We start from the raw sequence: 20,961 nt of genomic DNA, 5'->3' as shown, positions 1-20,961 counted from the left end.
AGTTCGGCACAATATTGGGGGCTGAAGGACCTGTTTCTGTTCTGTACTGTTCTATGTCCTAACAAATATTTTGTACAACTATAAGGAGTCCCACTGAAGATTCACTAAACTGATTCCAGGGATGATGAGTTTTCTGTGTGAGGAGAGATTTAATAGATTATGACTGCATTCTGTAGAATTTAGAAAAATGAGAGATATGGAAACACACAAACTTCCTAAAGGATATGTGCTAGATATGTGGAGAATGTTTCCCCTGCATGAGGTTTCTAGGACTGGGATACCATTTGATTATTTAGGACTGGAATGAGGAGAAATTGCTTCAATCAGAGGATTTGAAGTCTTTAAAATTTTCTATCTCATTGTAGAGGCTGAGTCTTCATTTCATTCAGAATAGATTGCTGGAAATTAAGGGAATGCAGGGTTGTGGGCATAGTGCTGGAAAATGGCTCTAAGGCAGATCATCCATGATCTTAATGAATAGTGGAAATAGGCTACAAGGTCATGCAGCATTTATTATGGACATGAATAAACAGTCAATGTTTCAGGCCAAGACCCTTCTTCAGGACAGAAAAGGAAGGGGGGAAACTTCAGAACAAAGAGATGTGGGGGAGGGGAAGGAGGATGGCTCGAAGGTGATAGGTGAAGCCAGGTGGGTTGGAAAGAAAAAGGATTGGAGAAGAAAGAATCTGATAGGAGAGGACAGTGGACCATGGGAGAAAGGGAAGGATGGGGGGGCCCAGGGGGAGGTGATAGGCAGGTGAGAGGAGATAAGATGCTAGAGTGGGGAATAGAAAAAGAGGGAAGTGGGAGGGAAAATTTTTTTACTGGAAGGAGAAATTGACGTACCATCAGGTTGGAGGCTACCCAGAGGGAATATAAGGTGTTGCTTCTCTACCCTGAGGGTGACTTCATCTTGGCACAAAAGGAGGGCATGGGCTGGCATGTCGATTGGGAATCGGAACTAAAATACTTGGCCACCAGGAAGTTCCGCTTTTGGTGGATGGAGTGAGGCACTCGACGAAGCAGTCTCCCAATTTATGACGTGTCTCACCAATGTAGAGGTGACTGCATCAGGAGCACGGGACACAATAGACGGCCCCAGCAGATTTGCAGGTGAAGTGTAGCCTCACCTGGAATGACTGTTTGGGGCCCTGAATGGAGGTGAGGGAGGAAGTGAATGGACAGGTGTAGCACATAGGCAGCTTGTAGGGATGAGCGCTGGGATGGAGATCAGTGGGGACGGATGAATGGACAAGGGAAGCACGGGGAGAGCGATCCCTGCGGAAAGAAGCGGGTGGGGGGAGTTAAAGATACGTTTAGTGGTGAAATCCCTTTGGAGATGGCAGAAGTTGTGGAGGATAATGTGTTGGATGTGGTCTGATGGGATAGTAAGTAAGGACAAGAGGAACTCTATCACTGTTAAGGTAGCAGGAAGATGGGGTGAACGCGCATGCTCGGGAAATGGAGATGCGGGTGAAGGCAGCATCAATAGTGGAGGAAAGGAAACCCAGTTCTTCGAAGAAGGAGGACATCTCTGTTGCTGTGGAAAGGAAAGCCACACCCTGGGAGCGGAGGCGAAGAGACTGAGAAAAAGGAATAGCATCTTTACAGGAGATATTGTGGGAAGAGGTACAGTCAGGATAACGATGGGAATCAGTAGGTTTATAAAAGGTGTTGATAGACAGTTTATCTCCAGAGATGGAGACAGAGAGATTAAGGAAGGGGAGGGAAGGTGTCAGAAATCAAAGACAATTTCCCAGGAAGGATATGTGGCTGTAGTAGTGTGTCTGGGTGAGTACATGGTCAACGAGTCGGAGGGTTGTAGGGATCACAGAGGGGGAGCAGTGAGAGAGGGTTCCACTGAACTCCCATCAAAGAGAAGATTTAAACTTCAGAGCAGGGCTGTATGGCCTACTTTAGCTCTGTCTTATGCTCTAATATTAAAACAAGCCTGTAAAAGATGCAGACGATCGGGGAGACTCCTCGAAATGAAGTCACAACAAATGAGGGGAAACGTAATCTGGACACTATTAAACACACATCTGATATAAACCAGCAGGAAGATACAGGGACGCATAAATTTAAGCATTCTTCTATATTTAAGTTCTTGATTATTTAATCAAATTTGTGCTCATTAAACGTTGATCATAAATATTGAGGAATTCTTAATGATTACCAACAACTACCAGCTCCAGATCATGAAACGGTTCTGGGCAATGTACAAAAGTGGACAACTATGTCATCATGGTTGTTTATTTTGTTACGTTACTCACAGTTGTCAGAGATGCAAGACTGATCAGGACCACGAATTAGGAGCAGAAGAAGGCCACTGGGTCCCATCAGCATCATTTAAATAGGATCATGGCTGGTCTAATGATGATCTCAACACTGCACTCCATTAACCTTTCACCCTCTTGCTAATCAAAGATCTATTTACTTATTTATTATAACGCAGAATGTGGCTATTCAGGCCATCGGGTCTATCCTAGACCCCAGCAGAGTAATCCCATCAGTCCAATTCCCCCCTCTTAATTTCCCACCATCACTTATTTTTTATTCACATGTCCATCAACTCCCCCTTGAATATTTTGCCATTTACGTGTATTAATGCTGAAAATGTGCAATAGCCAATTTTTTTGCCTTTGGAATCTGTGATGTGGAAGGAAATCGGACCACCTGGAGGGAATCATGCAGCCATGGGGTTAATGTGCAAACTCCAGACAGACAGCGCCCAGGGTCAGGAACAACTTTGCCCCTGCAGTTGTGAGGCAACAAAGCTAACCCTTTGCTAATGAAGAACTTATCTTCCCTTTCCTTAAAAAATTTAAAAGGTGTTGCTTCCACCGACCTTTGTGGAAGAGAGTTCCAAAACTGCAAACTTTCCAACTTGACTTTGGAAAGCATCAAGTTGGATAAATCACCGGGACCGGACAGGATGTACCCCAGGCTACTGTGGGAAGCGAGGGAGGAGATTGCTGAGCCTCTGGCAATGATCTTTGCATCATCAATGAGGAGGGGAGAGGTTCCAGAGGAGCGGAGGGTTGTGGATGTTGTTCCCTTATTCAAATAAGGATTAGGGATAGCCCAGGAAATTATAGACCAGAGAGATTTACTTCAGTCGTTGGTAAATTGATGGAGAAGATCCTGAGAGGCAGGATTTATGAACATTTGGAGAGGCATAATATGATTAGGAGTAGTCAGCATGGCTTTGTCAAAGGCAGGTCGTGCCTTATGAGCCTGATTGAATTTTTTGAGGATGTGCGAAACACATTGATGAAGGAAGAGCAGTAGATGTAGTTTATATGGATTTCATCAAGGCATTTGATAAGGTACCGCATGCAAGGTTTATTAAAAAAGTAAGGAGGCATGGGATCCAAGGGGACATTGCTTTGTGGATCCAGAACTGGCTTGCCCACAGAAGGCAAAGAGTGGTGGTAGACAGGTCATATTCTGCATAGAGGCCGGTGACCAGTGGTGTGCCTCAGGGATCTGTTCTGGGACCCCTACTCTTTGTGATTTTTATAAATGACCTGGATGAGGAAGTGGAGGGATGGGTTAGTAAGTTTGCTGATGACACAAAGGTTGGGGGTGTTGTGGATAGTGTGGAGGGCTGTCAGAGGTTACAGCGGGACATCGATAGGATGCAAAACTGGGCTGAGAAGTGGCAGATGGAGTTCAACACAGATAAGTGTGAAGTGGTTCATCTTGATAGGTCAAATATGATGGCAGAATATAGCATTAATGGCAAGTCTCTTAGCAGTGTGGAGGATCAGAGGGATCTTGGGGTCTGAGTCCATAGGACACTCAAAACTGCTGCGTAGGTTGACTCTGTGGTTAAGAAGGCATACGGTGCATTGGCCTTCATCAACTGTGGGATTGAGTTTAAGAGCCGAGAGGTAATGTTGCAGCTATATAGGATCATGGTCAGATCCCACTTGGAGTACTGTGCTCAGTTCTGGTCCCCTCACTACAGGAAGGATGTGGAAATCATAGAAAGGATGCAGAGGAAATTTACAAGGATGTTGCCTGGATTGGGGAGCATGCCTTATGAGAATATGTTGAATGAACTCGGCCTTTTCTCCTTGGAGCGACGGAGGATGAGAGGTGACCTGATAGAGGTGTACAAGATAATGAGAGGACATGTTCAGCACAGCTTTGTGGGCTGAAGGGCCTGTAGTGTGCTGTAGGTTTTCTATGTTTCTATGTCTTACATCGCTCTGAGAGAAAAAAATATTTGGTTTTTCTCTGCCAGAAATGGGCATCCCCTTATTTTTAATGAGCGACTCCTTGTTCGTGATTGTTCCTTAAAAAAAGCAACATCTTTTGGACATTAACCCTGACAAGACTTCTCAGGAAATTTAGTGTTTCCACCAAGTCCTACTTCACTCTTTTACACTTTAGCAGATACAAGCCTAACCAGTTCACCCGTGAAAAACATCCCACCTATTCTGGATTCAGTTGCTCTGAATAAAAGATTCAGTTTAACATGGTGCTGCAGATACGGGCTCACCAATGACATGATATAATTAATGTGTAGCCACTCCACATTTGCATTTAATTTTCATTGCAATAAATGACATTCTCTAGGCCTATTAATTACATGCTGTATCTCCAGACCAGCCTTTTGCAAATCATGCACTACGACATCCCAGATCCCTCTATCCCACAGCTTTGCTGCCCCTCATCATTTAGATAATATTCTTTATATTTTCCTGACTAAATAAACAATATCACATTTTCTTCCATTCTGCGTCACTCACCAGATGTTTGCCTATTTACATGACCTACTTGTATTTGTCTGTAGCCTCTTTATGTCCTCATCAGAACGAACTTTGTATTTCCCTTGCGCATCAGCAAATGTTTTACCTTCAATCAAGTCATCTGCGTAAATTATAAAAGTCGAGTCTCTGGCACTGATCCCTGTGAACATAGTTGTTACATCTTATCAAACAGAACAGGATCTATTTATACCTGATCTCCAACCAGTCTTCTATCTATATGTTACATCTTACACCATGGTATTTATTTTCCACAGCCGCCTCTGAGTATGTTTTCAAATATCTCCTGAAATCATATCACGGTCATCATCATTATGTGCCGTGTCAATTGTCGTATCACCCAGATCATGGTCAATGACCAGGATTGTTCTTGCTAAATTTTTCTTCAGAAGTGGATTGCCATTGCCTTCTTCTGGGCAGTGTCTTTTCACCATGGGTGACCCTGTCCATTATCAATACTCTTCAGAGACTGTCTGCCTGGTCGCATAACAGGACTTGCGATTTGCATGAGCTGCTCATATGACCATCCACCACTTGCTCCCTTGGCTTCAGGTGATCCTCATTTGGGGAGCTAACCAGGCGCCTATCCCAGTTTCACTCTGCCCCCTCCCCTAGCTGCCTACTACGTCCCTTATTGTTCCGCCTCCTTCTACTACCCATTGTGCTTTCCTCTATTCCTTCTTCACCTTTCCTGCCTATCACCTCCCTGCTTCCCCTCCCCCACCCCTTTATCTTTCCCCTTACTGGTTTTTCACCTGGCACCGACCAGCCTTCTCCTTCCCACCCTCCCCCCACCTTCTTTATAGGGCCCCTGCCCCTTCCCTCAACAGTCCTGACTAAGGGTTCCGGCCCGAAACGTTGACTGAACGTTTCCACAGATGCTGCCCGACCTGCTGAGTTCCTCCAGCTTGTAGTGAGTGTTGCTTTGACCCCAGCATCTGCAGAATATTTTGTGTTCTTGCCCAAGGGTGACCTGCAGGCCAGTGGAGGGAAAGAGTGCCTTACACCTCCTTTGGTGGAGACGTACTGTATTTCCATCTCGCCACCCTGAAATCACAGCACAAGAAGTAAAAACAAACTGGTGAAAGATGACTTCCATTGCACAGAATCATGTAATTTTTACTGATTATCATGAATTTATTTCATTTTATTTTAGCAATACAATGTGGAATTGGCCCTTTTGGCCCTTTGTTATCATCCTGTTTACCCATGACACCACTCTCAGGGAATGATGTAACTGAACTCCAAGGTCCTTGTGTTCTGGAACACTCTGCAGGGCCATATCGTTTAGAGTGAAAGTCATACCTTGAATTGACTTTCACTCCTAGGGTTTCCTTTACCTTAAGTTCTCATATCAAATCTGGTTCATTATACTGTACAACACCCAGTCCAGAATTGTCTTTCTGCTAATACAACACCTTGTACTTGTTTGAATCAAACTCTACTTGCCATGCTGCGTCCCACTTAGCCAGATTATAGTTATAATTTTGATGACCTTCTTCACTGCCTATGGTACAGGTCGACCTTCACTAATCCGGCACCATTGGGACCTGAGGAGTGCTGGATTAGTGAAAATGCCGAATTACAGAAGGATCACATTAAGCAATAGCCTCATCATACCTTTAAAATATCAAAGGATTCAAAGGTTCATTTAATGTCAGAGAAATGTATACAATATACATCCTGAAATGCTTTTTCTTTGCAACCATCTAACAAAACAGAGGAGTGCCCCAAGGAATGAACAACAGTTAACTGTTCGAACCCCTAAGTTCCCCCCCGCTCCCCTCCCTCCCGCACATAAGCAGCAGCGAGCAACAATTCCCCCCCCCCACTGGCAAAAAATAAAGTGCAAGTGTGAGCTAAGTGATAGCAAAGACACAGACTTGCAGTTACCCCAAAGACTACATTGCACTCGCAGTTACTGAGGGAATCCTCGTTAGTTTCTTTTCCTCCACTTAGTAATATGCTTAAATTCAGCGGGTCGCCACCTCTGATCTGAGGTCGTAGGCAGAAGAGAACGGAGCGCCAGCCAGGCAACGCCGGAGGGCAGTGGGTGACTGCCGGCGGGTGAGCGAGAAGGCAGACCGACCCAGTGCGCGCCAGCTCCCCTGTCACTGGCGGGTTTGACGGGCGGGTGCTGGGTGGCTGCGGCTCACACAAATGATAATAATAAATGCATGAAAACAAGCAGGAATCGCCTGTCTTTGCTTACAAGAGCGCGCCAACATGTGAACAGATCTAGCGCAGCCAAAACAATGTGCAGCAGATTAGTACGGTGGCCCGGAAAATTTGAAATTACAGTTGCGTGGAAAATTTGAAATCAGTGCCAATTATCGAAGGAACTGGATTACAGGTAGTCGGATTAGTGAATGTTAACCTGTACCACCTTTTTAACTTCTTAACCATTCCTTGTACATTTTCAACCAAATCATTGATATAGATGACAGTTGACAATGGTCCCAGCATTGACCTTTATTAATAGAACCAACATTTTCTAAATGATAGATTTTTGACTGAATTAGCCACTATTTTCTTTCTGTCTCCCTCTCACTACGTGCTTAATTATGGAGACCCTATGTTGCATGTGTGGTATTACCAAGTCAAGTCAAGTCAAGTCACTTTTTATTGTCGTTTTGACCATAACTGCTGGTACAGTACACAGTGAAAATGAGACAGTGTTTTTCAGGACCATGGTGCTACATGAAACAATACAAAAACTACACTGAACTACATAAAATTAGCCAGAAAAAGTGGCTCACCTGAGGACTGGGAGAAATTCAGAGTCCAGCAGAGGAGGACAAAGGGCTTAATTAGGAAGGGGAAAAAAGATTATGAGAGAAAACTGGCAGGGAACATAAAAACTGACTGTAAAAGATTTTATAGATATGTGAAAAGAAAAAGATTGGTTAAAACAAATGTAGGTGCCTACAGACAGAAACAGGTGAATTGATTATGGGGAGCAGGACATGGCAGACCAATTGAATAACTACTTTGGTTCTGTCTTCACTAAGGAGGACATAAGTAATCTTCCGGAAATAGTAGGGGACAGAGGGTCCAGTGAGATGGAGGAACTGAGGGAAATACATGTTAGTAGGGAAGTGGTGTCAGGTAAATTGAAGGGATTAAAGGCAGATAAATCCCCAGGGCCAGATGGTCTGCATCCCAGAGTGCTTAAGGAAGTAGCCCAAGAAATAGTGGATGCATTAGTGAAAATTTTTCAAAATTATTTAGATTCTGGACTAGTTCCTGAGGATTGGAGGGTGGCTAATGTAACCCCACTTTTTAAAAAAGGAGGGAGAGAGAAACCAGGGAATTATAGACCGGTTAGCCTGACGTCGGTGGTGGGGAAAATGCTAGAGTCAGTTATCAAAGATGTGATAACAGCACTTTTGGAAAGCGGTGAAATCATTGGACAAAGTCAGCATGGATTTGTGAAAGGAAAATCATGTCTGACGAATCTCATAGGATTTTTTGAGGATGTAACTAGTAGAGTGGATAGCGGAGAACCAGTGGATGTGGTACATTTGGATTTTCAAAAGGCTTTTGACAAGGTCCCACACAGATTAGTGTGCAAGCTTAAAGCACATGGTATTGGGGGTAAGGTATTGATGTGGATAGAGAACGGGTTGGCAGACAGGAAGCAAAGAGTGGGAATAAACCGGACCTTTTCAGAATGGCAGGCAGTGACTAGTGGGGTACCGCAAGGTTCAGTGCTGGGACCCCAGTTGTTTATAATATATATTAATGACTTAGATGAGGGAATTAATTGCAGCATCTCCAAGTTTGCGGATGACACGAAGCTGGGCGGCAGTGTTAGCTGTGAGGAGGATGCTGAGAGGATGCAGGGTGATTTGGATAGGTTAAGTGAGTGGGCAAATTCATGGCAAATGCAATTTAATGTGGATAAATGTGAGGTTATCCACTTTGGTGGCAAAAATAGGAAAACAGATTATTATCTGAATGGTGGCCGATTAGGAAAAGGGGAGGTGCAACGAGACCTGGGTGTCATTATACACCAGTCATTGAAAGTGGGCATGCAGGTACAGTAGGCGGTGAAAAAGGCAAACGGTATGCTGGCATTCACAGCAAGAGGATTCGAGTACAGGAGCAGGGAGGTACTACTGCAGTTGTACAAGGCCTTGGTGAGACCACACCTGGAGTATTGTGTGCAGTTTTGATCCCCTAATCTGAGGAAAGACATCCTTGCCATAGAGGAAGTACAAAGAAGGTTCACCAGATTGATTCCTGTGATGGCAGGACTTTCATATGATGAAAGTCTGGATCGACTAGGCTTATACTCATTGGAATTTAGAAGATTGAGGGGGGATCTTATTGAAACGTATAAAATCCTAAAGGGATTGGACAGGCTAGATGCAGGAAGATTGTTCCCGATGTTGGGGAAGTCCAGAACGAGGGGTCACAGTTTGAGGATAAAAGGGAAACCTTTTAGGACCAAGATTAGGAAAAACTTCTTCATACAGAGAGTGGTGAATCTGTGGAATTCTCTGCCACAGAAAACAGTTGAGGCCAGTTCATTGGCTATATTTAAGAGGGAGTTAGACATGGCCCTTGTGGCTAAAGGGATCAGGGTATATGGACGGAAGGCTGGTACAGAGTTCTGAGTTGGATGATCAGCCATGATCATACTGAATGGTGGTGCAGGCTCGAAGGGCTGAATGGCCTACTCCTGCACCTATTTTCTATGTTTTTCTATGTTCTATGTCTATGTTTAAAACAACACAAAAACTGCTCTAGACTACAGACCCACCCGGGACTGCATAAAGTGCACAAAGCAATGCAGGCGTTACAGTAAATAATAAACAAGACAATATGCACAGTAGAGGGCAGTAGGTTGGTGTCAGTCCAGGCTCTGGGTATTGAGGAGTCTGATGACTTGGGGGAAGAGACTGTTACATAGTCTGGTCGTGAGAGCCCGAATGCTTCGGTACCTTTTGCCAGATGGTAGGAGGGAGATGAGGGGTGCGTGGGGTCCTTCATAATGCTGTTTGCTTTACGGATGCAGCGTGTGGTGTAAATGTCTGTAATGGCGGGAAGAGAGACCCCGATGATCTTCTCAGCTGAGCTCACTATCTGCTGCAGGGTCTTGCGATCCGAGATGGTGCAATTTCTGAACCAGGCAGTGATGCAGCTGCTCAGGATGCTCTCGATACATCCTCTGTAGAATGTGGTGAGGATGGGGGGTGGGAGATGGACTTTTCTCAGCCTTCACAGAAAGTAGAGACGCTGCTGGGCTTTCTTTGCTATGGAGCTGGTGTTGAGGGACCAGGTGAAGATTCTCCGCCAGGTGAACACCAAGAAATTTGGTGTTCTTAATGATCTCTACGGAGGAGTCGTTGATGTTCAGCGGAGAGTGGTCACTCCGTGTCCTCCTGAAGTCAACAACTGTCTCTTTTGTTTTGTTCACATTCAGAGACAGGTTGTTGGCTCTGCACCAGTCCGGTAGCTGCTGCACCTCCTCTCTGTATGCTGACTTATCATTCTTGCTGATGAGACCCACCACGGTCGTGTCATCGGTGAACTTGGTGATGTGGTTCGAGCTGTGTGTGGCAGCACAGTCGTGGGTCAGCAGAGTGAACAGCAGTGGACTGAGCACACAGCCCCGGGCGGCCCCCGTGCCCAGTGTGATGGTGTTAGAGATGCTGCTCCCGATCCAGACTGACTGAGGTCTCCCAGTCAGGAAGTCTAGGATCCAGTTGCACAGGGAGGTGTTCAGGCCCAGTAGGCTCAGCTTTCGCTCAGCTTTCCAATTGGTTTCTGAGGAATGATTGTGTCGAATGCTGAACTGAAGTCTATGAACAGCATGTGAACATATGTGGCTTTTTTGTCCAAGTGGGTGAGGGCCAGGTGGAGGGTCGTGGCGATGCCGTTGTCTGTTGAGCGGTTGGGACGATACGCGAACTGCAGGGGTCCAGTGAGGGGGGCAGCAGGGTCTTGATGTGCCTCATAACGAGCCTCTCGAAACACTTCATGATGATGGATGTGAGTGTAACAGGACGGTAGTCGTTGAGGCAGGATACTGAAGACTTCTTCGGCACCTGATCACTATGTATTGCTTCATGGATACACACAGAGTTATACAGCATAGAGATAGGACCCTCAGCTTAATCTGTCCATGCCAATCAATGTGCCTACCTCTGCCTGCATTTGGCCTATATCCCTTGTAACTTTTCCTATCCATGCATCTCTCCAAATATTTTTAACATTTTAAGTGTTCCTGCCATTTCCATCTCTTCTTGAGCAGGTACCATATATGCACCACTGGCTGTATGAAGTACTTGCTTCTCAGATCCCCTGTAAATCTTACTTGTCTCATCTTAAAACTATGCCTGCAGTTTTAGACTGTGACCATCTACCCTATCTATTCCCCTCATAATTTTATAAGCCTCTGTGAAGTCATCCCTCAGCCTCCTTTGCTCCAGGAAAACAGTCTCGGCCTATTCAGCCTGTGTTTATAACTCAAGTCCTTCAGTCCAGGCAACATTCCTGTGAATTGTTTTTGCAGTCCAGCTCAGTGACATCCCCCTAAAGCATGACAACCAGAACTTCATCTGTGGCTTAACCAATGATTTGTTCAACTGTAACATAATATCCCAACTCCTATATTAGGTGCCTTGGTTGTTGAAGGTAAACATATCATACAGCTTTTTCACCACTCTGTCTACCTATAGCTACCTCTAGGGCTCACTGTTGAATACTACTCCCCAGGCCCTGCAGTTCAATGTGCTTGTCCTGGTTGGTGAAACTTCTCAGAAATTGTCATGTAGCACTTCTCTGACTTAATTGCACCAGCCATTCATTTCCAACTATTTCTAGTTGATCTAGATCCTTCTGTAATTTCAGACAATCTTCTTCACTGTCCACTATACCAGCAGTTTTGATGTCATATAGCCATGTGAACTTTTCTATCCTTATTGTTGTAGGTTAATCAACAACGTAGTCCCAATGTTATAAAAAAAAGGACATGGGGTTGTGTGGGTTGTACCGTGCCTGCTCAGAGCGTTTACAGAGTTCCCAGGTTTTCCAGATGTTCAATGGTTTCAAAGTGCAAATTCACGGAAGGATTTATAAAGCAGAATGAAGAGTTTTAAATGATCTATGGTTGGTCTATGTAAATTAATGAGCACTGGGACGATGGATGAAATGGACTCCCACCCAAGTCTTCTTGCCTTCCAGCCAGCTCACATGTATTTATTCCAACGTATGAATTCTGGCCACTACCTCTTCTTCCAACTACTCATTCCATTCACACTGGAAATGACTCCATTCCTCTGGTATGCTGGCATTATCCTACCCACTGTTCAAAGTTTACAATACTGCTTCCCTTGCTGCTGGAATTTTGGGATCCACTTCCCAAGTTCCACTCATCCAAGTTCTTCCATGATTTTTGATTTTCCTTAAGCTTTTTTGCAAACTTAGAAGAGATTATTTGGAATACTCCTCTATTTTTACAAGTGATAAATATCACAAAACCAGATCCGAACATGAGCGAATTTAACAGACTAGTTATTTTAATCTGTTTTGAGTAACATCATTGTTACATGCAATCTGTACTTCTGCTGCATTATTTCTACATAAATGTAATTGTAAATAAAACAATTAAAATCCTTGAACACAGAAATGCACATCATCAAACAATTTTTAGAAACATTTAACTATTTGTGTTCTCTTTCAGGAATATAAGCGATAACTACTTAAGCTTAATAGGTAGAGGAGCTTTTGATAAATTGAATTCAGTAATCTACTTGTAAGTATGTTTCAGTTATTATTGCCAAGGTTATGATTAAATGTTAATTTAAAAAATCTATAAATATGTTCGTGAAACTTTTAAGCAACTTCTTTCCAATTCTGTCCTTTATTGCTATGATGTTAACTTTTCTTTAGATATAAGCTTTAGCTTTTAATATTTAAGCTTAGTTTTAAAAGTTTTCTGTGGTTTAGGAGATAAATGCATTACATATGCTGTTTGTGCTGGTGCATCTGAAGCAGAAAGACCGAGGCTGAATGAGCTGACCGGATTGAGGGTAATTCTCATTTCAGTACACTGAAGCATGGAAAAGTAAATTAATCAAAATTCCTGCTGATGATCATGAAGCAACCAAAGCTGGTGGTTGTTGTGGAAAGCTAATGAGAGTGGAATGGATTGGATAGAATCAGAGCTGTAAAGTCATGCCTTACTAAGCACAGAAACAGTCATTTTGGCCCACTAGGTTTCTATCAAGTGTAGCCACCCTGGCCACCCTCAGGGTCACTCGGCTCGCTGTCATCTAGGGAAACAGCTCTCGGCCCTGCCAAATTGGGTAATTAGTTTGTGTGGATGCTGTGTGATGTACTCCATCCCGCCCAAATAACAGACAAGACACCAGATACAATTAAATGATTTACAGTTTATAGATATTAGTGGAACTATATAATTGATAGAGAATAAAATATAAAAGGAAAATAAAAGGCTCCACACTCATCAAAGTTCAATCTCTTCGTGCACAAATAGTTGGAGCTCAGGACCCTTCTTCTTCACCCTGCGACCCCTCGGACCATCTCGACCGGCCACCTGGGACCAACACTGGTGGTCGACCAGACGCTCCACACGAGTCCGTCTCCGTCTCCTCTTCTCACCGAACGCCCCGCTTGGGGTCTGACCCCGTTAGCGGACCTCACAGCACCTGGTCCATCCTCTGTCTCTCTCTCCCGCCTGCTGCCCCTAAACCCCGCGCATACAATATCTTACAGATACACCAAAAACATAACAACTATCCCAATTGGTTCATAACATCTTCTTATCAGTAACGTGATTCAACAAACTGCTAGCGGGAGAACTTTCTCAGCATTTAACGTAACAAAGAAGCATTCCCAAGTATAACACTACGCAGTAACATAAGAGACGAAACCCCCTTACACTCTCCCCCCACCAAATAAAGTCATGTCCTCATGACTTCTAAATAACTCGCCAAGCAGTCCTGCAGACACACAACACACACATACACAGATACACACAGTGACAGTGCTCCCCAAACAGTGGACCTTACACCCGTCCCACGGGTGCTACATAGGCCAACCTATCTGGGAGCATCTTAACCCTCCGAGACCTCCGTACCCCCTCACCTAAACCCAAAAGGCTCAGACACTACTGGGAATACCTTGGGCCGGCTTGCCAACTCCTCTCTCACTCAGGCCACCATTACAGCTAGGAGCCCCCTGTCCTGTGTCTGGGTCCCCGCTTCTTTTCCTTCCTGGTCCTGCTGTAGCTCAGACTGCCCACAGTTAGCCCCCCCCCCCCACTGCACCTGACTCAGTGGGAGAAGGGCCAAAGGTCTCTTCCTCAGTCACGGGGAAGTTAGCGAAAGGCAGCATGTACCACATGTCCAGCACATCATCCTTCGAAGCCGTATTCTTCCTCATTCCCTCGATCGGTAGCTGCTGTTTAAGTTTATCCAAACTGAAACATTTAGCTGGGGCTACCCCTTCAGCCTCCTGCAGTCACGACGTCAGCTTCTTCGGGGACTCCTTCAACTCTCTCCACAGCCTCCGCAGTTCTGACTCGGTTCTTGGCCATCTCAATCTGCGATGCAGTTACCCCACCAGCTTCTTCCACTCTGACCCGAAAAGCAGCAGTTAAAGGATGTTCAGCCTCCAGTTTTTCCTTCCTGAGGACATCTTCCAGATCAACTTTCAGTTTTTCCACTTCATTTAAACTGTCGATAGTCATCATCAGGTTCCTTTCAAGCGTCCGCCTCCCTTTTCCGAGATCTGTCCATTTCTTCACCTCCTCGGGAGTGTAGTCAAACTCCCCTCCCTGGGCTCTCAGTTTTCTGTTGGCCTTAGTCAGAACACTTCTGTTCTCTTCTCCAACTTGTAAGTCTGCCAATCTTTTCTGAATCGAAGTCTTGAGTTTCTGCTGATCCCTTCGCAGGTGGGTCATTGTTTCTTCTCGCTGGATTAATTCATCAGTACATGACCGCAATGTCGGCTCGGAATTCCGATGCTCCTTCTCCACGTTGCGAGCGTGAATTCCAAGTCTGCAATGGTCGTCCCACAAGTGCGGCACTCAGTCTCCGGCCAGCATTTCTGAGCACTCAGTTCAGTGGTGCAAATCCCCTCTCTCCCCTGTGTCTCATTCAGATTGACAACCTGGGTTTCCATCCCCCGGTCCACCACCGTCTGTTCCAACACCAAGAGGTTCAATTGGTATGTCGGGTCAATTTTCTCACATTGCACCAAACTCCTCCAGTCAAAAACTCTTCCACATTTGACACTTTGCTTCTGTCGCCCAGGCTCAGCCACTCGCCTTGCTTCATAGTCCCCCCAGGCGAATCCAAGCTCGAGGCGGTCATCCACATACGCCAAAACTCCACACACCTTCACTTCCCCCGTGGTCTTCCTCATGCCCCGCGGGAAGGATGCAGGGGCTCCAGATATGCCCTTGGGCATCTTTTCGGATCGGAAGAATCCTAGGGAACTAATAACGGCCATCTTCGGCTCGACAGCCGCGCTCCTCGGGATCTGGCAACATCCATTCCTCAGATCCAGCACATTAAACCACGTCGCATAATCCACACACACGCTGCCTCCATCTTCCACGGCGCCAGAGTCCAGTTGCCGCAACCTCTCTCTCACTGAGGTGCCTTCAGCTGTCAACTCCCCTCCCTTGTGGTTGTTCGGAGCGTCTACTAAGAGGGTCTCACCCTCAGCTACTTTCCCCAGGCCGTACCACCGCTGGGTCTTGCTTAAATTCGGTACTGGCTCAAGGCTGCTACACATGTCTTCAGAAGCAACTTTATGTACTCATCCAATTTACCAGCACTTTATTATAGCCTTCACAGCATTGCCAATTCAAAAGCCCTTCTAGATACTCCTTGCATGTTGTAAAAGTACCTGGATTCACCACATATCAAAAGCCGTGTATTCTAGATTCCAACCACCCTCTGTGTGCAAATGTCCTTCCTCATATTTCCTTAAAACCTCTTACTCTTTGTCCTGTACCTTTGTTTGAATTAGGACATGAATATTTAGAGATTTGCAAATTTTTTTCCCTGTATGACTTAAGCCTATAAGCTGACATCCCCTCTGTACAATGTAGTGGCCCATCACCAGTGTTTATTGATAGCTAGGATGTTGGATACCATTGACAATGTGAGATAGAAAAGAGATGTGAAAAGGGCAATGATGCATTAATCATCGGTATTTCAACATGCTGGTAGACTGGGAAACCCAGGTTGGTGCTGGATCCCAAGAGACAGAATTTGCAGAATGCCTACGAGATGGATTTTTAGAGCATCTTGTGGTTGAACCCACTAGGGGAAAGGCAATTCTGGATTGGAAGTTGTGTAATGAACCAGGTTTGATTAGGGAGCTTAAGGTAGAGGAACCCTTAGAAGACAGTGATCATAGTATGATAGAATACACCTTTCAGTTCAAGAACAAGAAGTTAAAGCCAGATGTATCAGTATTAGAGTGGATTCAAGGGAATTGCAGAGGCATGAGAGAGGAGCTGGTCAAAGGGGACATTCGCAGAGATGACTGAAAAACAGCAGAAGTTGGAGTTTCTGGGGCATTTCAGAAGCTGCAGGAAAGATGCATGCCAAAGGTAAAGAAGTATTCTAAAGGGAGGTTAAGGCAACTGTGGTTGACGAGAAGTCAAAGGCAGCATAAAAGCAAAAGAGAGGGCATATAGTATAGCAAAAAATGGTGTGAAGCTAGAGGATTGGGAAGCTTTTAAAAGCCAATAGAAAACAACAAAAAACAATAAAAACAGAAAAGATGAAATATGAAGGTAAGCTAGCCAAGAATATAAAATATATCAAAAGTTTTTTCAGATATACAAAGAGTAAAAGGGAGGTGAGAGTAGATATCGCACCACTGGAAAATGATGCTGGAAAGGTAGTAATAGGAGCCAAAGAGATGGCGAACGAACTTAGTAAGTATTTTGCATCAGTCCTTACTGTGCAAAATGCCAGCAGTATACCAGAAATATGAGAGAGTCAGGGGGCAGAAGTGAGTGTTGCTGCTAATACTACGGAGAAAGTGCTTGGGAAGCCAAAAGGTCAGAGTTGGTAAGTCACCTGTACCAGATGGACTACATCCCAGGGTTCTCAGAGAGGTAGATGAAGAGATTTGCAGGCATTAGTAATGATCTTTCAAGAATCACCAGATTATGGAATGGTTCTAGAGGAAGGGAAAATTGCAAATGTCACTCCACTCTTTAAGAAGGGAGGGAGGCAGAAAAAGTGCCAGTTAGTCTGACCTCTGGTTGGGGAGATGTTGGAGTCCATTATTAGGGGACTTGGAGGCACATAATAAAATAGGCCAAAGGTAGCATGGTTTCCTTAAGGGGAAATCTAGCCTGACAAACCTGTTGGAATTCTTTGAGGAAAAGCAGGCTGGATAGATAAAGGAGAGTTAGTAGCGTTGATTACTTAGGGCCATTGACAAGGTGCCGCACATGAGACTGCTTAACAAGAGAAGAGCTCATGGTATTATAGGAAAGATACTAGCATGGATAGAAGATTGGCTGACTGGCGTGAGGCAAAGCGTGGGAATAAAGGGGGCCTTTTCTGGTCGGCTGCCGGTGACTAGTGGTATTCTGCAGGGGTCTGTATTGGTACTGCTTCTTTTCATGTTGTATGTCAGTGATTTGGATGATGAAATTGAAGTCATTGTGGCCAAGTTTGCAGAAGATATGAGGATAGGTGGAGGGACAGGTAGTGTTGAGGAAGCAGGGAATCTGCTGAAGAACTTAGATGATTGGGAGAATAGGCAAAGAAGTGTCAGATGGAGTATTGTGTAGGGAAGCGTATGGTGATGCATATTGGTAGAAGGAATAAAGATGTAGACTATTTTCTAAACGGGGAGAAAATTCAAAAATCAGAGGTTAAAAGGGCCTTAAGATTCCTTATACATGATTCCTAAAGGTTAACTGTGTGGTGAGGGAGGCAAATGTAATGTCAGCATTCATTTCGAGAGGACTAGACTATAAGAGTAAGGATGTAATGCTGAGGCTTCAGACTGCACTTGGAATATTGTGAGCAACTTTGGGTACTTATCTAAGAAAAGATGTACTGGCATTGGAGAGGCTCCAGAGGTAGTTCACAATTATGAAAGGTTAACGTATAAGGAGTGTTTGATGGCTCTGGGCCTGTACTTTATACTTTACACTTTCAGACATCCCACCCTGCAAAAACTCATTTCAGGGAGGTAGCACCATCAATTTGCGGGAGACTTCCGGGAGAGGTGGGATGTCTGCAATAGAGTAGCTCCTTAGCAGCTAGCTAGCTAGTTTAGATAACGTTAGCTATGCTAATGAATGAATGATACCTGTTAAACTCACCTCAACATGTCTTTTACATTTTAACCCACCTTGGGCAATAGAAAAGTCACTGTTGCAAACAGTGCAGCGAGCAACACTGCAGTTATTTTTGACCCCTATTAGACAGGGGTACACTTTAGTGTAGTCTGGGGTGACGTACGTTTTATATTTTCTTTTTTTTTGGAACACTCTGCCATGACGCGCTCTCGCTCTCTCTCTCTCGCTCGCGCTCTCTCTCTCTCATGGTTGCTCGCACGCTGTCTCTCTCTCGCGCTCTCGCTTACTTTCTTTCTCGCGTGCTCACACTTGCTTTCTCTCTCGCTCTCAAAAAAATTAATTTCCATGATATTGTATATAATTTGCGGGCATCAGGGAGCCATTATTCATATGCGGGAGACTCCCCGGGAGAGGTGGGATGTCTGTACTTTATTGTTGCCAAACAATTGATACTAGAACGTACAATCATCACAGCGATATTTGATTCTGCGCTTCCCGCTCCCTGGATTACAAATATTAAATATTAAAAATAGTAAATATTAAAAATTTAAATTATAAATCAGAAATAGAAAATAGAAAAATGGAAAGTAAGGTAGTGCAAAAAAACCTGGGGTTTAGAAGAATGAGTGGTGAATCTCATTGAAACCTATCAAGTATTGAAAGGCCTAGGTAGGGTGGATATTTCCCATAGTGCGGGAGTCTGGAACCAGGGGGCACCACCTCAGAAAAGAGGTTCATTCATTTAGATGAGGTGGAATTGCTTCAGCCAGAGGGTAGTGAATCTGTGGAATTCATTGCTGCGGGTGGCTGTGGAGGCCCAGTTGTTCACTAGATTTTGTCATGTGTGAAGTCAAGCAGAGCTGCAGAACGGATGATGCTAATGATAGAGATAATGAGAGACAATAGAGAACCATTCAAAATGCTAATAAGAGAGAAGAGAGAGATTAACGAGAAAGAGACACATAATTCAGATGTTGGCGTCTGCCACAAACAGTTTGCTTTGAACCTGAACTGTTTGAAGTTTGATGGACAGGTGATACCCCATCAGGGGGATAAAAATAGCGAGTTTGCTAGGGCACAAGACACACACCACGAGACCCTGGAAAGAGCATTGTGCCCCACAAGTTGGTGGGAGTTTGGAGGACCGATTCGTGGGAATCGGTCAGAGGCTCACAGGGTGAAAAGGTACGATCGGTGGGAACCTGGTGTGTGTGTTCGCCCTTGCCTGGGTGCCGGGTTCACCACGGAAGAACGATCGCATCCGGAACGGAGGGGTCACAGTCAGTGACCACAGCAGGATCAGAAGGCATCGAAAGGTTTGCCTGAAACCAACCTATCTCTCTCTCTCTCTCTCTCTCTCTCTCTCTCTCTCTCTCTCTCTCTCTCTCTCTCTCTCTACCCCCTCCCTCTCCCCCCTCTCTCTCTCTCTCTCCCCCTCCCCCTCCCCCTCTCCCTCTCCCCCTCCCCCTCTCCCTCTCCCTCTCCCCCTCCCCCTCTCGCTCTCCCTCTCCCTCTCTCTCTCTCTCTTTCTCTCTCTCTCTCTCTCCAATGGTACAAGAACAGTGATTACTTCGAACTGCACTAGACTGAACTGAACTCTGCTTCACCTTAAGACTGATCATTTTACCCCTAGACTGCGATAGAGCTTGGTTGATTCCTATTACCCTATTTCTGTGTATATGTGTATACTATCATTGCTAACCTGTTACATTTATATCCTCGTGGTTAGTGTACTGCATTACTTATTTCTTTAATAAAACTTTATTAGTTCCTAGTAATCACAGACTCCAACGAGTGTTCCATTTCTGCTGGTTTGGCAACCCAGTTACAGGGTACGTAACTATTTAAAGCGGAGATTGACAAACTCTTGTTGAGTCAGGGCATCGGAGGTTACGAGGAGAATGCAGGAGAATGGTATTGACATGGATAATAAATCAGCTATGATGGAATTGTGGAGAAGACTCAACAGGCCAAATAGCCAAATTCTCCTATGTCTTACGGTCTTATACGTTATGAGAATCTGTAAATTTATCCGTGTGTTATTTTCTAGTGGGGTACTTTTATTATAAAAAATGTAAATTTTGCAGGAAACTGAAGGAGAATTCCAAGATCAAAAACTTTGGAAGTGAACTTGACTTTGGGGAGAAAATGTAAAGTGGGCTATATTGATTTAGTCCCCTTAATCGATTACACTGTTAAAGGTAATGGAAGTGGTAATGGCAAGAAACTACAATAGGCAATTGCATTAATATTGTTAGCTTTACAGTCAGTTACATCCCAAACAGTTTTAAAATCTTTCTTTCCATGTCATTGACAATAAATGTATTCAAGTTGAAATGTCTATTTTTTGCTGTCTTTTGTGGTAAAAAGTCAAAGGATGAATGTGATGGATTTATGCAATTCATTCAGCAAATCACAAAAGTTTTATTCAGGGGAAGAAACGTGTCTGCATTACTAATACAGAGAACTGCTGCATTCAGCTTGTTTTCGTTTCATTTCTTTTAACTTACATTTCTGGACACGTATGTAAATGAGGCTGAAAATCATGATACCCATTTTCTAGGAATGAACCTTGCCCTCATAATGTGGGCATCACCTTTATGTGCACATGTTACTTCACATAGCCCAGAAAGATCAAAAATACAGGCATTTTTGTACAGTGTACAATATCTACTAATTATCTGTCTTATTCTGAAAAGACTATGTTACAAGAGAGAGAAAAAATGTCAGGCAAATCGAGGGAAGTATATCTACATTGCAGTTACCCATTTCCTGCTCTTCAGAATTATATTAATGGAACAGGTTGTCAACTGTACCCCTTGTCTGCAAATGCTGAATTGCCTGGAAACTTGCAGAACTGGAAAG

The 20,961-nt window shown here is 44.4% G+C and overlaps 1 protein-coding gene across 1 annotated transcript in view; it reads left to right on the top strand.

Annotated features, from left to right (window-relative positions):
- The window catches only part of LOC140194781 (uncharacterized), a 146,347-nt gene that overhangs the window by 85,125 nt on the left and 40,261 nt on the right, over positions 1 to 20,961 (top strand). The window contains exon 7 of the mRNA XM_072252061.1: positions 12,472 to 12,543. Within this exon, the coding sequence (XP_072108162.1) occupies positions 12,472 to 12,543 (72 nt within the window). The remainder of the gene's footprint in view (positions 1 to 12,471; positions 12,544 to 20,961) is intronic.

This window comes from Mobula birostris, chromosome 3, assembly GCF_030028105.1.
Source record: "Mobula birostris isolate sMobBir1 chromosome 3, sMobBir1.hap1, whole genome shotgun sequence".
In the NCBI taxonomy this organism is placed as follows: domain Eukaryota; kingdom Metazoa; phylum Chordata; class Chondrichthyes; order Myliobatiformes; family Myliobatidae; genus Mobula; species Mobula birostris.
This window is presented reverse-complemented; position numbering and strand designations above follow the sequence as displayed.